The sequence below is a fragment of the Patagioenas fasciata genome, chromosome 2 (genome assembly GCF_037038585.1).
Source record: "Patagioenas fasciata isolate bPatFas1 chromosome 2, bPatFas1.hap1, whole genome shotgun sequence".
Classification (NCBI taxonomy): domain Eukaryota; kingdom Metazoa; phylum Chordata; class Aves; order Columbiformes; family Columbidae; genus Patagioenas; species Patagioenas fasciata.
Genome location: NC_092521.1, coordinates 152,020,377 through 152,033,923, shown reverse-complemented (window position 1 = coordinate 152,033,923; position 13,547 = coordinate 152,020,377). Strand labels below are relative to the sequence as shown.

Below are 13,547 nucleotides of genomic sequence, written 5' to 3'. Positions count from 1 at the left end.
TAAATTACAGGCATCTGCCAGCATTATGATACCTGCCCAATATTACCAAAATAATACCAAAATAATTAAGTTATTCAGAGTTTTAATGTTCCTACAAGTTTCCTCTATTGCTAGCCTACAAAAACCAGAAATCCTTTGACCTCAATGCCAACAAACAAGATTTGCTGAGCCCACATATGTTGCACGGAAGATTAACGCAAATCTAACATCTTAATACAATATGTTCATGTTTAATATTACATATATTTAAATTATCCTACTACATTAACAATACTACAGAAACAATATTTTGTAAAAACAACTAGAACAGTTAAGTCTTCAAATGTTGGTATTGTTTTCTAGTAAGTGTAAAACAGAATAGAAAACAAAGTTTATGTGTGAAGAATAAAGTGTATTTTAACAGAAGCAGCCAAGACCTGCTGCAAAATACAGATCATGTATGGGGACATTTACACAAAACCTTGCAGTAACAAAAGGTACTGTCATTCACTATATTTACAAGAAACTGCCCAATAGTTCAGTTACCAATTGCACTATAGTGATTATTAAAAAGCAAAACAAAAACCAAAAACCAAACCACAGCATCCTTGTCCTTCACAAACAATTTGTCTGTAAGAAGTGACCTTAGGAAATACACAACGCTACAACAGGAAGAGGTAAGAAAAACTGAATACTGTGGAAAAAAAATTTATTAGTCTATACAAGTCTTCTGAAACAAACCATTGGCTTTGATACAGTAAATTCAAGTGAATGCTCATTGCAATAGTGTTTATCCATACAGAGATCAAGAAGCCCTATAGTTTCTCATTTAGTGTCTGTGACACGAAGTTTTATTTCTGAACAGGTAGTCGCACAAAGCAGACATGTGATAGAGATCTTCACAGCCACAGTGAGCTATAGTTTGAGATAAATCACAAACATTTAGGAAAATGAGGCATCTGTGCCGAAGTGTGGCAAATTCATTCACAATGAAAGAACAGAGATGTCATTGAAACTCCTTGCCAAAAACGAAGACTTTCTACAGCAAGTCCAGAGTAGACTGCATCATAAAAACCTAGAGTGCAAGACTACCACAAATTTAGTATATAAATATCACAGGATTAAAACTCCAGTTAAGCCATCAACTGAAGTGATGATTAAAAAGAAAAAAGGGTATCCCTCAGCTTTGCAAAGGAAGCTTTCAAAGCATCTCTTCAAGAAGGTGCTGAAGCAACTATGGCCTGGACCAATTTGTATTTTAGACAGCTCTGCTGAAAGACAAAAACTTAGCAGATTTGTCTAACTGTACCATCTTATTGTTTTTAGTGCCATAAAAAAGCATTTACTAGAAGAGATGAAATGTAACATTTACAGCTCACACTGTTTTCAAGATCTGTGCACACTATAGAGTTCTATAATTTCAAGAGTATTTAAAAAGAAAACAAAGAGCAGACAATGCAGTAATGTATTTTTGTTAGATGGATTTGTTTAGAAGAGTTACATGATGAATGTCTACAGTCATAAAATTTTTAGTGCATTTGTTCTTGCACATTATTGAATGCTACTTATAAAAACCCGAAGATTGCAAATTGGGCATGCTTACCATAACATTTTCAAACTGGGAAAGCTGCACAACATTTTTCCTACCAGTGTTCACTGCCATGATACAAAACAAATTGTGCAAACTGCAAGGTCCCTAAAAATAGCATTTAATGAATTTATGTACAGAAAGATGTCATTATCTGTTTAAATATGCAAAGAATAAGCTTCCCAAAGTTTATAACATAGAACAATATCCACCACATGCTCCTCCTCCTCCATATCCTTCATCCCTGTTTGATAACTTTACACCTCTGTTTTGGCTCTCACTCTCCCACAGTCCAGGAGTCTGAATGATCTTTTCAACAAGTTCTTCAAAGGCACACTGTACACCATCGCATGTTTTTGCACTTGCCTCTGGAGAAGGGACACAAGAAGTCAAGTGTTAGCATAGCTTCTAGTTACTTGTTTAACATTTCTCTTTCAGTTAAGTCTCAACTTACAAACTAGACTTCCAACTTCTACAATATATTCTGCAACAACACAGTGGAGCCAAAATTAGCAGGTATGTAGATTTCTGTCACCACATGAGGCAGCACCTCAAGAGACTCTTAAGAGAACAGTTTCCAAGTTGAATGTAACTACAATATCTGGAGACAACTATAGCTTAGCCTTATTTTTCTATGGAAAGCACTTCAGCAGGAAGAAAGGAGGGTTCTACTAAAGATGTCTGATAAAGCTGGTTGTTGTTCTGTATTTCAGTTTGGTACATTAGTAAAAACTGCAGTACCAACATACTGCAAGAAACAAGGATCCATACGGTACAATTCTGGATCATGACACAACTCATCTGATTAAAAGTTATCAAGGATTTCATTTCTTCTGCAGTTAGCAGAATTCTAGGTAATTCCACTCAGGAGCACTACTTTGGCTAAGCCCAAGAAATCTGCTCACAGGGTGTATTATGAGAGTAATAGATAACATCTGAAACTGTTCAGTCCAACTGAGGCTTGCACTGCTCTTCTACACAGCCAAGCAGATACTTAGCATATGTAGCATGTATATATATATATTTATAATTTAAGTTTTAAGTTTCTTTTAATCTTCCATGCATTTAAGATCTTGTGCCTTAATTTTGAACTTCTATTTCCACATCTCACACTGAAGCCAAAACCAAACACAGTAAGGTACCACACAATGACACGCCATTAGTCAGAGATGGGAACATACGCCTAAGCACAGGACGTGTCAATGAACTGCTTTGCTACTGGACTCACCCTATAAAGTAGTATGATTCTTAAATGAAACATGTAATAAACTTATACATAAACAATCATTTCATCACCCGATTTATCATCATGAGACTTCACCTACAAGACCCACCTCATTTTGCAGCAAGATGAGACCAACATATTTGCTGCGGTCATGATTATGTAATCATTCACTCCCACCCACCACTTCTAAGTTAATTATATTCCTGCTTATTTGTACATCCCAGTTCTAATACAGATTTCTGTCAAGTACCAGCACTTTTGCTATGCTGAAAGCTGGCCACTAGTACCTCTTTCATTTTGCTTCTGTTATTAATTTAGCAAGTTGGCTGGGAAAAAAATCAAACAAAACTTGAAACCTAAAACAGGTTTTGTCAGACTACAGTAGAGTCTGTATTCCACCCTTAATCGTTAGGCATTTCAGTATACTCATATACAGTTAGAACAGATACCTGGACATATTTAGGGACAATTTTAAAAAATATGTGAATGCCTATTATCTTTGTACCTACCACAGCTGAGAAATATCATTAATTGGATTACATGTAAAAGACTAATCAGGCCTACAGAAGTGGAACTTTTCATTATGTAACAAACCTGCAAATTTCTATAACATACCTATGAACAACATGGAATGTTTTCTTGCAAATTTGAGACCTTCATTTCTGTCAACTTCACGGTTTTCCTATAATAAGACATAGCATTAATATGCACTGTTAGCAAAATACACCAACAGATTACTTACCGCAGTTAAATTCAGTTTACCTTATCAATCTTGTTTCCAACTAACATCTTCACTATGTCATTTCTTGTGCAGTATGTTTCCAGTTCATTTAACCAGTTATCCAGCTTGGCAAAAGTATCTCTTCTCGTGACATCATAAACTGAAAGACATTAGTAATATTATTTCCACAATATTTTTTACAAGAAATACAGCTTATGTTACGAAAGAAGCAAAAATTACGGTTTTTTGAATTATAAAACTGAAGGAGTCCCAAGGATTCCAGTTTACTTGCTACAGTAAGATAATAATGAGAAGACAGACTTGAACATCCACCAGCTCAAATCACTGATATTATGCCAACACAGAGCAACTCTAAGATTCAGTCACCTGCTACTCTCAGACTATTTTATTTTGAGACATCCTAGTTCCCAGGCTAGAGACTATAATTCTCCTTTTTACTGATTAAATTAATGTATACTCTGAGGAATCTGGTTGGGATTTTTTTTTTCTGTTTGTGTCTCTGTACTGATGGGATGTTACACAGTTAGAATCACTTGAAAAAGCATCAGTCTGCTCTGTGTAGGAGAAACCCAAGGCAAAACCCATAACTGCAACTTCACAGTGAAGTCTCTTTTGCTTTTCTTTCATATATGGAAACCTGTTAACTAAGCACTGAGCTCTGAAGTTCTGCTTCTGCACTGCTAGAAGTGAGGAGCTAACCAAATTGAGGGTGAGGAAGGAAGTAACAGAGAAAGCTGATGCAGAAGGAATACACTGAGAAGAGAAAAATCTCTTTTTTTTGACTCTGGGCTTAGTGAGCACAGGCAAAACCCAAAAGTAATAAATAAAACACAAATTGGCAGCACAAGGAACAGCTCCAAGCTATCTCTTCAAATAGCAGTAGCTTTTAATCTCATACCTATATAAATAAATAAATAAATAATCAGCGGTTCTCTGCCTGGTGAGACTGAATACACGAGAAAGAGGCCAGAATACAACAAATTCAAGATCCTTTTAATATTAGAGTTGTTCAACATGGATACAATGATTTTTAATATTAGATATTACAGAAAGGTCATATGAGTTTGTGTAACTCCAATGCACAAGCAAATCACAAACTTCTTCAAAATTGCATACAAAGCTACACTTACCTAGAATAACACCTTGTGCACCTCTGTAGTAACTGGGTGTTAATGTTCTGAACCGCTCCTGACCTGCAGTATCCTAAAAAGCCATTCAGAAAATTCCATTATTCAGAAGTTGAAGAGAATCTAGTTTAGCTCTCTGGTATTCTGCTTCTAACAAACATACAAAATAAGATTCAAAGTACACTCAACTACCAGATTAACTGAGTTTATACCCTACTGTTTTACTGCACATTAACTTTGAGATTTTATGTAGTCTGCCCTGTGAAATACCTTTAATCTATTAGGTGTAGTGAATAGCTGGAAAATACAGCAGTAAGCCATTTCTGCTGAAGCATTTGTTCTGCAGTTAGTACAGCAGCAACTGGCAAGAAAAAAGTATAGCTACAACACTAAGATTTTGTAACAAGCATAAAACCCATGGCAACAAAACTAGTTCCTTCACTTCAATCACCTTGATCCAATTAAATTTGATTCAGTGCCAGGGTAAATGCATTTAACATGCTATGAGAGAGCAGAAGCAGAAATAATTCAGAGGCTTTTCTGGTTTTAAGTATAGTTGAATTTACATCCTCAAATTTGAAGTGTCAACAGCTCTGCAAAAAAAACCTAAATTTTAAAATGCAGTTTTCTTATCAGAAATTAAGTTATAGCGCACACTCATTCCAGAGTTCATACATAGAATATTAAAATAACTTCATCCAAGTCACCCCAAGTTAGAAGCAACACATGAAACACTGTGGATTCAAAACAATTCCCTACCAAAGAACCTGAATAGCTGAACTGGACTTTCCAACATTCTACAAGCCACTCAGTCAATCCCACACATCCCAAACTGTTTGTGTGTCATGATACACCCTTCTAAACTTTTCGTTTCCATTTTACCTCAATTATTTCTTCATCTTCACCAATATGAAAGAATATAAATGCTAAGGCAGTCCTATGTAACATTTTTCCATGCCATGATCACTCATCGTTCTGTTATCAGTCTGGTTCTCCTCCTATAGCTGTTGCAGTTATTTTACTTGTCAAATCCATTTATTTTAGCAATTATTACTGTTGTCACACTAAGACATAAGTCCTGTTTGTTTGTTATGTAACACCATCAAAGCAACAGAAGTATTACAATATATATTTAGTGTTTCACTATTGCTTCCCAAGGAAGTAAAGGTCAGATATCCTGCTTATATGAGAAACAAGGTTTTATTCCTGCTTGCTACAAGAAGTCACAGATGAGCCCCAATATTCAAAAGGTGCTTCAGGTCACAAGTTTGCAGGCTGTTTTGCAGAATGTTTCAAAAAATAGCTTGGAAGTACTACCTTTTCCTTCCTCGCTTGCCACGAATATAGGAGTTCTACTTTTAACTAGAGTAGATGTTGAACACTAAGGCTAAGATTACAAACACTGCCTGTCCTTCCCTTCAGCTGCATCTGCTACAAATAACACTAACCTCAAGCCTATAAAAGTGTCTTTGTATGAGGGCTATTAAGCTTTTTTAGGTTAAAAACTGTTTTGAGAGACATTTGAGCATAAATTGAGCACACAACAATAATTCTTAACCTATTAATACACTTCTGAATTTTGCTTAAAACATTCAGGTTAAGTGCACCCTTTTAAAACCTGTCAAGTACACACAAGAAAAATGCATACAAGGAAGTTGCAGATTGGCAAGGGCTAACTTCAGCAGTTACACAATGAAATACACATTAAAACAAAAAGAAAATTAGGAATGGTCCCAATCACAGCTTTAAAGTCTGACTGACATAGTGCCATTTTATTTCTCCTTTTCTCTACTCCTACCCCGACGACACCCGGAATCAGTGCTGCAGAAGCAGCTCACAGACAGCAGAATTGCCCCATTAGCCATTGGTCACACAGTTCATTCCACCTTCTGAATGGTTCAATATTAGCCTCCTGCTCCTCCAAATCACCTTCATATTAAAAAGGATTCTATACAAACTGTACATTATACAACCATCACTAACCCTAAAGCAAAGCAATAGACTAAGAACTTTGGCAAGACTTACCCATATTGCCAGTTTAGTTTTGTTTCCATCAACTGAAATAGTTTTCACCTTGAAGTCCACACCTAGAGGAGGAAAAATATTTTAGTTCTTCAAACATACTACACCTATTTTTGAAAGAGAAAGCAAAGAAGAAAGAAAAATATCAAACTCAGAAAACACATTGTGTTTTGGCAGGAGCAGGAAGAGTGAGTTTCATTAGCTGTTTATGAACCTTACTCTGAAAACTCAAGGTTTTGTCCCTGAAGGGCTTTTGCAAAAGGTTAAGGTCCTTTTAAGCCATTGACTGAAAATATTTTATGGTGAGGCATATACTACATTTCCTGTATTGATGCACATATTCCAGAACAACTATTCAAGTTTATAATTCAAATACATTAATTTTCTATTCACTACTCACATGTGTTCTTCTTGAGTACATCAGTGGTCTTGAAGAACAAAATGCTTTCAAAATAAAGAAGGAATCTGCATTGAAGTAGCTATTTGTTCTGTTTCCCTATCTCAACCTTACCAAGGTGGTTATGCAGAGATAAACTGACAGAGACTCATCTACTACATAGTCAACATCCTGTATGAAATAACTTTAGATGTCAGTAATTCCTCTAACATGTCAAGCTTTGGAAGATTTGAACATGCAGCATATCCCTTACAGGACTCTGGCAAACTCAGGGACTCACTAATACCATGCTCAGTGACCAAGAAAAAAACTTGACAATATGGTAACAGTTCTGCTGTTGATAACAGTTCTTCCTCTCCCTCAGCATCTGACAATCTCCCCCCCTCCCTTTTTTTTTTTTTTTAAATACACAGGAACTAGCAACCTATCACCTTGCCAAGAACAACCTGCATAAAACTCAAGCCAAGGAGGACAAGATCTTAACGACTGTGCAAATTTAAAGGATACAGCAACACACATCAGTTTGAGATGCTGGGTACAGTTATGATCCATTTTACTGCAGTTTAATCCTTCGGTTACCAATAGCAAGTAACTGGAAGCAGGTTTAAATTATTTTGGAATGACTCCCACTCCCCACCAGGCAGAAGCCCTGCAATGAAGTAGCAATGTGGAAAGTTGATACCTTTATATGAACAACTTTCAAGGTTAACAGCAAATGTTTTGCACTTTTACTTAAAACAACAGTCATCATACTTGCTACAAGAATAAGAATTTCTCTTTCAACTATTCTAACAAAAAATGTTTAAGTAAGGCCTCATGATAAGTGTGCTGGACCTTTATTTTCAAGGCTCTGCAGGTTACAAACAAGCACAAATAGCTGCCAAAATACATTCAACTTACAAAGCCACAGAAGGTATACAGGATGCTTAAGAAACTGCACATTGCAAGCAGATTTACAACTTCACTACAACTGAGGCTTAAGAGCTTTATTTAAAAAAAACACACCCAATTTTTATTCAACTATTTCACAGCTTCAGCTCACTAGTGTTCCACACTGGAAGAAGTCTACAACCTTTATTTCAAGCAAAATTTTGTCAAAGTAAATTAACTTTCACAGCAACTGAACTCAGTGTTTTCAGAGACTATGGGTCCCTAACATAGCAGTAACATAATGCTCCGTGCCATGCACAAGGATGGTACATTATTCAAGAGTTATGTTCACAGAACAATCACTATTAACTTTGTTTTAAACACATGTTCTTAGAACTTTACCTAGTTCACAGAAGACCGCTATGCTAGCAAGTTGACTCAAATTGATCCTAAAGAACATCTTGTCCTGCCAAATATTCAGCACTGAGCAGTAACTTTTAGACTAACAGAATATCTTCTTCCACTGTAATTGCGTATTTCTTTCCCTAAACTGTAAGAATCACCATTGCTCAGCCAGGATGCCCAACAGCTCACAGTGCATTCTTTTATCCATTTGTCGGACATCAAAACCTGTAACTCTGGATATTACAAGCCGATGAGATACTTAATGCAACAAGCCAAAAGTATGTAACACTAGTTTCAAGAAGGAAAACACTTTTTCCTCAGGACAAACATAGTAGGTATATTTTAAAGCCACAGTATCCTTCTACCATTCAGTAAACAGATCCAGTGTCTTGTCCCTGCATAGTTCTGCAGTTTTCATTTAACAGAAAGTGAATATATACCTTTATGTTTGCCTTGCTGTTTGCTTAAAATTAAAAGATAGTGCTTTAAATTCTGCATGAGAAATGCAAGTAATTAAGAAACTAAAAAGAGACATGAGATGCGCACAATACATTGTTTCACTTATGAAATACAGATTGCACTGAACACCTATCTAGTACCTCTCATACAAAGAGCAAGCAAGTTAAGTATTAGTAGCAAGAACAACAAAAAATACTGGGGAATATACAGTCTGATAAGATCCATGTGATGAAGCACAGTGAATGAGTTAGACTCGAGAACACAAGGAGGACAGGCTCCACATACCACGCTATCGGACTTCCACAGGCGGGGTCACAGTAGCTCTACTGCACAACACTACTACAAATGTCAGCTAGATAGGTCTAACAGCCTAATCTAGGCCAGCATTTGTTCAGTCTCCAGAAACTTCCTTTTTCTGCCAAATGATCATTTTTATTCTGGATTTGCATATTTGTTTCAGATCTCAAACTCTATTTGAAGTACTGTTCATACTATTATTCCTTTTTTTTTACACATAAGAAACATATGAGGGTAGGATCTGACAGTAGTAAGCCTTGAGTTGTTGCTATTTAACAGCCAACAATTAGCTACCACACATGCTGTTATGCATTTTGACAAATCCCAAAGAGGAAGAACTACTTAAGGAAATAATTCCTTAGTTTGCCAAAGAGTGCACTGATGTCAGTTTCTGACATTGGTAAATATTATTAGATATGAACAGCTGAATGAAAAAAATAAACAGCACACCACAATCAAGTTGCCCACACTAAGACTGAACTAGTCTGTTGGTATCTAAAACATCATGAAATCTAAAGTACCTATTCTGCACTGATTTATTGGCCCACATGGTTGATATATCAAGGAAGTTATGCGACTTGAAGTATACATAGTGTCAAGGCTAGTTAGATTAGAAGACAAGATTGCCATCTTCACCACCTGATATATTCCATTCCTGCTCCCTGCCACCCTTTCCTCCCTCATGAACTGAGGTAGGGTTATTTGCACAAGTTTGGTTTTTTACAAGAGATAAAATGAACAAAAATAGGCCATATTCCTCCCCTCAGCTGCTCAATGCTTCGCGTTAAACAGTACTCCTGTATGTTATTAACATGACTGAAAAATAGATCAGTTTATTAACTTCTTAACCAATTACACAGAGCTGGCTTTGTTTATCAACAGTTGAACTTAAAAAAACAAAAGGGATACAAGTCCTTAGCCAGAATTCTGAAATGCACTGTGTGGAAAAGTCATCTCTATTTCCCATTACTTCAGTTATTAATTTGGCACACAGCTGCATCACATGCTTAGAAGTTTCATTTTGCTTCCCCTTCAACAACCCTCTACGTAGTATATCCTGCATTCTGGGTCACTGCCCTCCAGCACAACTGACTTCACTATTCGTGGGTATCACACCAACATAGCAATGACACATCACTGCTTTTTTCGCCAGCAGCTCTGGATTCTTGGCTCTCTGATTTTTCTCAGGAGTCTAGCTGCCAACACACTGATTACTCAGTAGAAGAGAAAAAGCCACATTGTAATTTCCTCCCTATAGAGCAAAAGAAGAAACCACACAGAGCCCAGGACACTCTAGTATTGTCAGGAGTTGCAAGAACTAACATCCCCTATTAAAGTGGGTCTTAAATCTTCTTAAGACAGCTACCAAGTATCATATCATACAGAACACAAGTTCTGGACAGCAATATTACTATTCAAAAAACTTGATACCTATCTCGCACAGATAAATTGTTAAGAGACATAACAGTGGCTCTTACATTTTGCTTTTAGCCTGAAATGCTGGCAAACAGCGAGCTGCAGATTGTTCCACTAGCACTTTTCACTGCCTGTACCAATGATTTCCATCTTCATGGTGAAGGGTGACATTTTTATCTGTTTTCCTAGCTAAGAATATATTTTTGTATAAAGGGGACAACTACAGACCAGGCGATGTTTTACAGCAATGAGCACTACAGGCTAAAATTGCATCCACATAGTTCTTTTCTTACAGAGAAGAAGACGTTTAAATTTCACAACCGGTTAGGCAAGTCTAAACAAACTAGAATTTTGTACTGAAGGTGGTATAAATTTTTCTCAGGTAGCATCAGCACATACTTACCAATTGTTGCTGCAAGTTCCGGGTCAAATGTGTCATCTGTGAACCGCAGCAGAAGGCTGATAGGGAGGGAAGAAAAATAAAAGTTACTATTATTGCAGCATACCCATAGTTTGCCAGGAGCCTATAAATTACAAGTCTGAAAGTAACAGCAAAATAACATAGCTAAATAAAAATACATCTCATTTTTCCATAGTTTCTCTCCTACCAAAAAAAAAAAAAATGAAATTAATACAGTAGGCATGCTCTGCTAGAAGAGCCCAAGCCTCTTCTCTGCACCTACGACTAAGTATATCTCTGAAAACAAAGTACCACACAAGTTGTCAAATTGGTTGCATGAACAGTCACAAGGTCTGCTCTTCAAAGCGCTTTGCTTCTATCTTATTCTATTTTCGTTCTCCCGGAATTCAGTACAAAAGATTGTTTTGGTTTTATATTGCCTCACATAGTATTTCTGTAAGCTTGAGAAGATAATACCAAGTCAGCTTTTCACCCCAAAAATAACTCCTTGAACTGGCACACAGAACAGTAAGGACTACACCCATCAGAAAAACAGATGCAGAGTTTAAAAGCAGAATTAGCTCACCATTGTTTTATGATTTTGTATCCTTTTTGCATATAAGGACTTCCACAAACACATGTTCCCCTATCCTTTGCTACCAGTAGAACAGCTACAACTAAGATTTACAAGCACATCACACTACAGTAGCAGGGTCCCTCAAAGAAGTGCCCATAATGCCACAGTACTTGTGTCAAATGTAAATATTTAGGCAAGAGACAAAGACTCTCAGCATGCAGTTTTTTTAAATCACCAGTCTTATGCATCTGTGGCAAGTGTATATTACCATGTGGCAGACAGCTGTTTGCTATGACTGACAGCTTCTATTCATTTCGAGGGCACAGAAACAAAACAAAGCCCTATTGATTTTTTTAGTCTTTTCCCATCTCTTCTCTTTTTGCATGTGAATTTAGCAGCCAAGTCTTTTTCAGCATTCGGACACAGTCCTGCATTGACAGAAAACTGACTGCTGAAATTCCTTCAGTAATTCTGGGTGACAACTCTGAAGTTAACCACAGACCAACTTTTTTTTTTCCTTACTCCAGAACCCCAAAGTAAAATGGGAGCTTTATTTACCAAAGAATAATTTAAAAAAAAAAAATACTAAAAAAACCATCAGTTTTTAGTGGTAGCTTGAGACAGTTGAATCAGGATGCTATTTAAGCGCAGCTATTTTTAGTTACAACCAAACCTATTTAAGGTCATAGTAGAAGACTAAGATTACTGTCATAAAACCATCAAAACTTACATGACTAGTGTGGTACCTTCCTGCATTTTTATCTCACTTCCTTTACTAAAATCTATGGCACTAACAAAAAAATAATAAAAAATCCAAAACTAAACAACAAAAAAGGTAGCTTAGACAAAAGCCATGAAAAGGGCAGGGGGTGGCCGTGAGGGGTTAAATCAACCTGAAAGGACTTAAGAACGAGTGTAGTCAGAAGAATCAGTGATAGAACTACTTCACTGCCTGCCTTAGATGCCCCTGTCTCCCTACACCCAGTGCTGGGTCGCTTGTGACTCTATGTGTACATATTATGGAGCAGTTTAACACCAGAGCGCTACGGAGATGTACAGGCACACCGCTCTTCACACAACACCAGACTGTACAGGACACAGAGAGGCCCGGATTCCCCCGGCCAGGCCGGCACAGCTCTGCTCATCTCAGGCAGACAGCGGCTCTCTCCTCGCCGCCGCGGGGCCGGCGGCTGGGGAAGGGCTGGGGCAGATGCGGGCAGCCCCGCGCGGGGACAGCCCTCTTCTGCAGGGGGGCTGGCCGAGAAGGGGCGAGGACGCTCCCCGCGCGGGGCCCAGCCCTCCCCAGGGCAGGCCGCGCCGAGGCCGGGTGTCCAACGCGGCGCCGCGGGGGCCTAGGCCGGGCCTGACCACTGCCCCGCGTAGTGGCAGGAGAGGCTGGGGGAGGCGGGCGCCCCCTCACCTGGACTTGCCGACGCCGCTCTCGCCGATGATAAGGATCTTCAGGGTAGTCAGCACGTCCTCGTCCATCCCGGCAGTGCGCCCGGCGCGACCCCGACCGACGCTCCCTGCGCAGGCTACGACGGCCCCACCTGCGCCTGCGCGCCCCGCCGCCCCGTGTCACTCTCCCCCACTTCGACGCCCGCGCATGCGCCTCAAGTGCACGAGCGGCGGGAGGAGACGGGGGAAAAACACCTCCGCCCTGCGCCTGGCGCATGCGCACAAGGGCGGGAGCGGAGCCGCCCGGCGTTTGTTTACAGCGGGCGGGGAAGGGCCCGTCCGTGCCGCCAGCGCGCCTGCGCGGCGGGGCGAGGAGTGGCATGTGTGGGAACCGCGTGTGCGGGACCTGCCCTTGGGTTTTCAGATCCTGAGTCAGGATCGGTGGAGAAAAGAAGCCCAATAAAATTGCAGAGGGGAAGGAGGAGGCTTGCGCCGCACAGCAGTAGCTCACCAGCTGCCTGTGCCCACGCAGAACAACCGGCCACCTCTGAAACCTACCGCCAGAAACATGGGCTCGATCACAAACCCCGCTGTGCCCAGTGGCGTAAGCCAGTTGATGTGTGTCGCTACATTTCTGCCAGCAAA

General features: G+C 39.1%; 1 protein-coding gene across 2 annotated transcripts; it reads right to left on the bottom strand.

Moving 5' to 3' along the window:
• Positions 1-203: 203 nt before the first annotated feature.
• On the bottom strand, positions 204-13,097 carry RAB18 (RAB18, member RAS oncogene family). 2 transcript variants are annotated; one of them, XM_065832301.2, is made up of 7 exons: positions 12,925-13,094; positions 10,931-10,986; positions 6,687-6,748; positions 4,665-4,737; positions 3,555-3,673; positions 3,408-3,474; positions 371-1,935 (listed from the first exon to the last, which is right to left on the bottom strand). In XM_065832301.2, exons 1-7 carry the CDS (start codon positions 12,990-12,992, stop codon positions 1,757-1,759), a joined length of 624 nt encoding a protein of 207 aa, XP_065688373.1. In that variant the 5' UTR covers positions 12,993-13,094; the 3' UTR covers positions 371-1,756. The 2 variants fall into 2 exon arrangements, with proteins under 2 accessions (XP_071661360.1, XP_065688373.1); XM_071805259.1 differs by lacking the exon at positions 3,408-3,474 and having other exon boundaries at positions 204-1,935; positions 12,925-13,097.
• Positions 13,098-13,547: the final 450 nt, after the last annotated feature.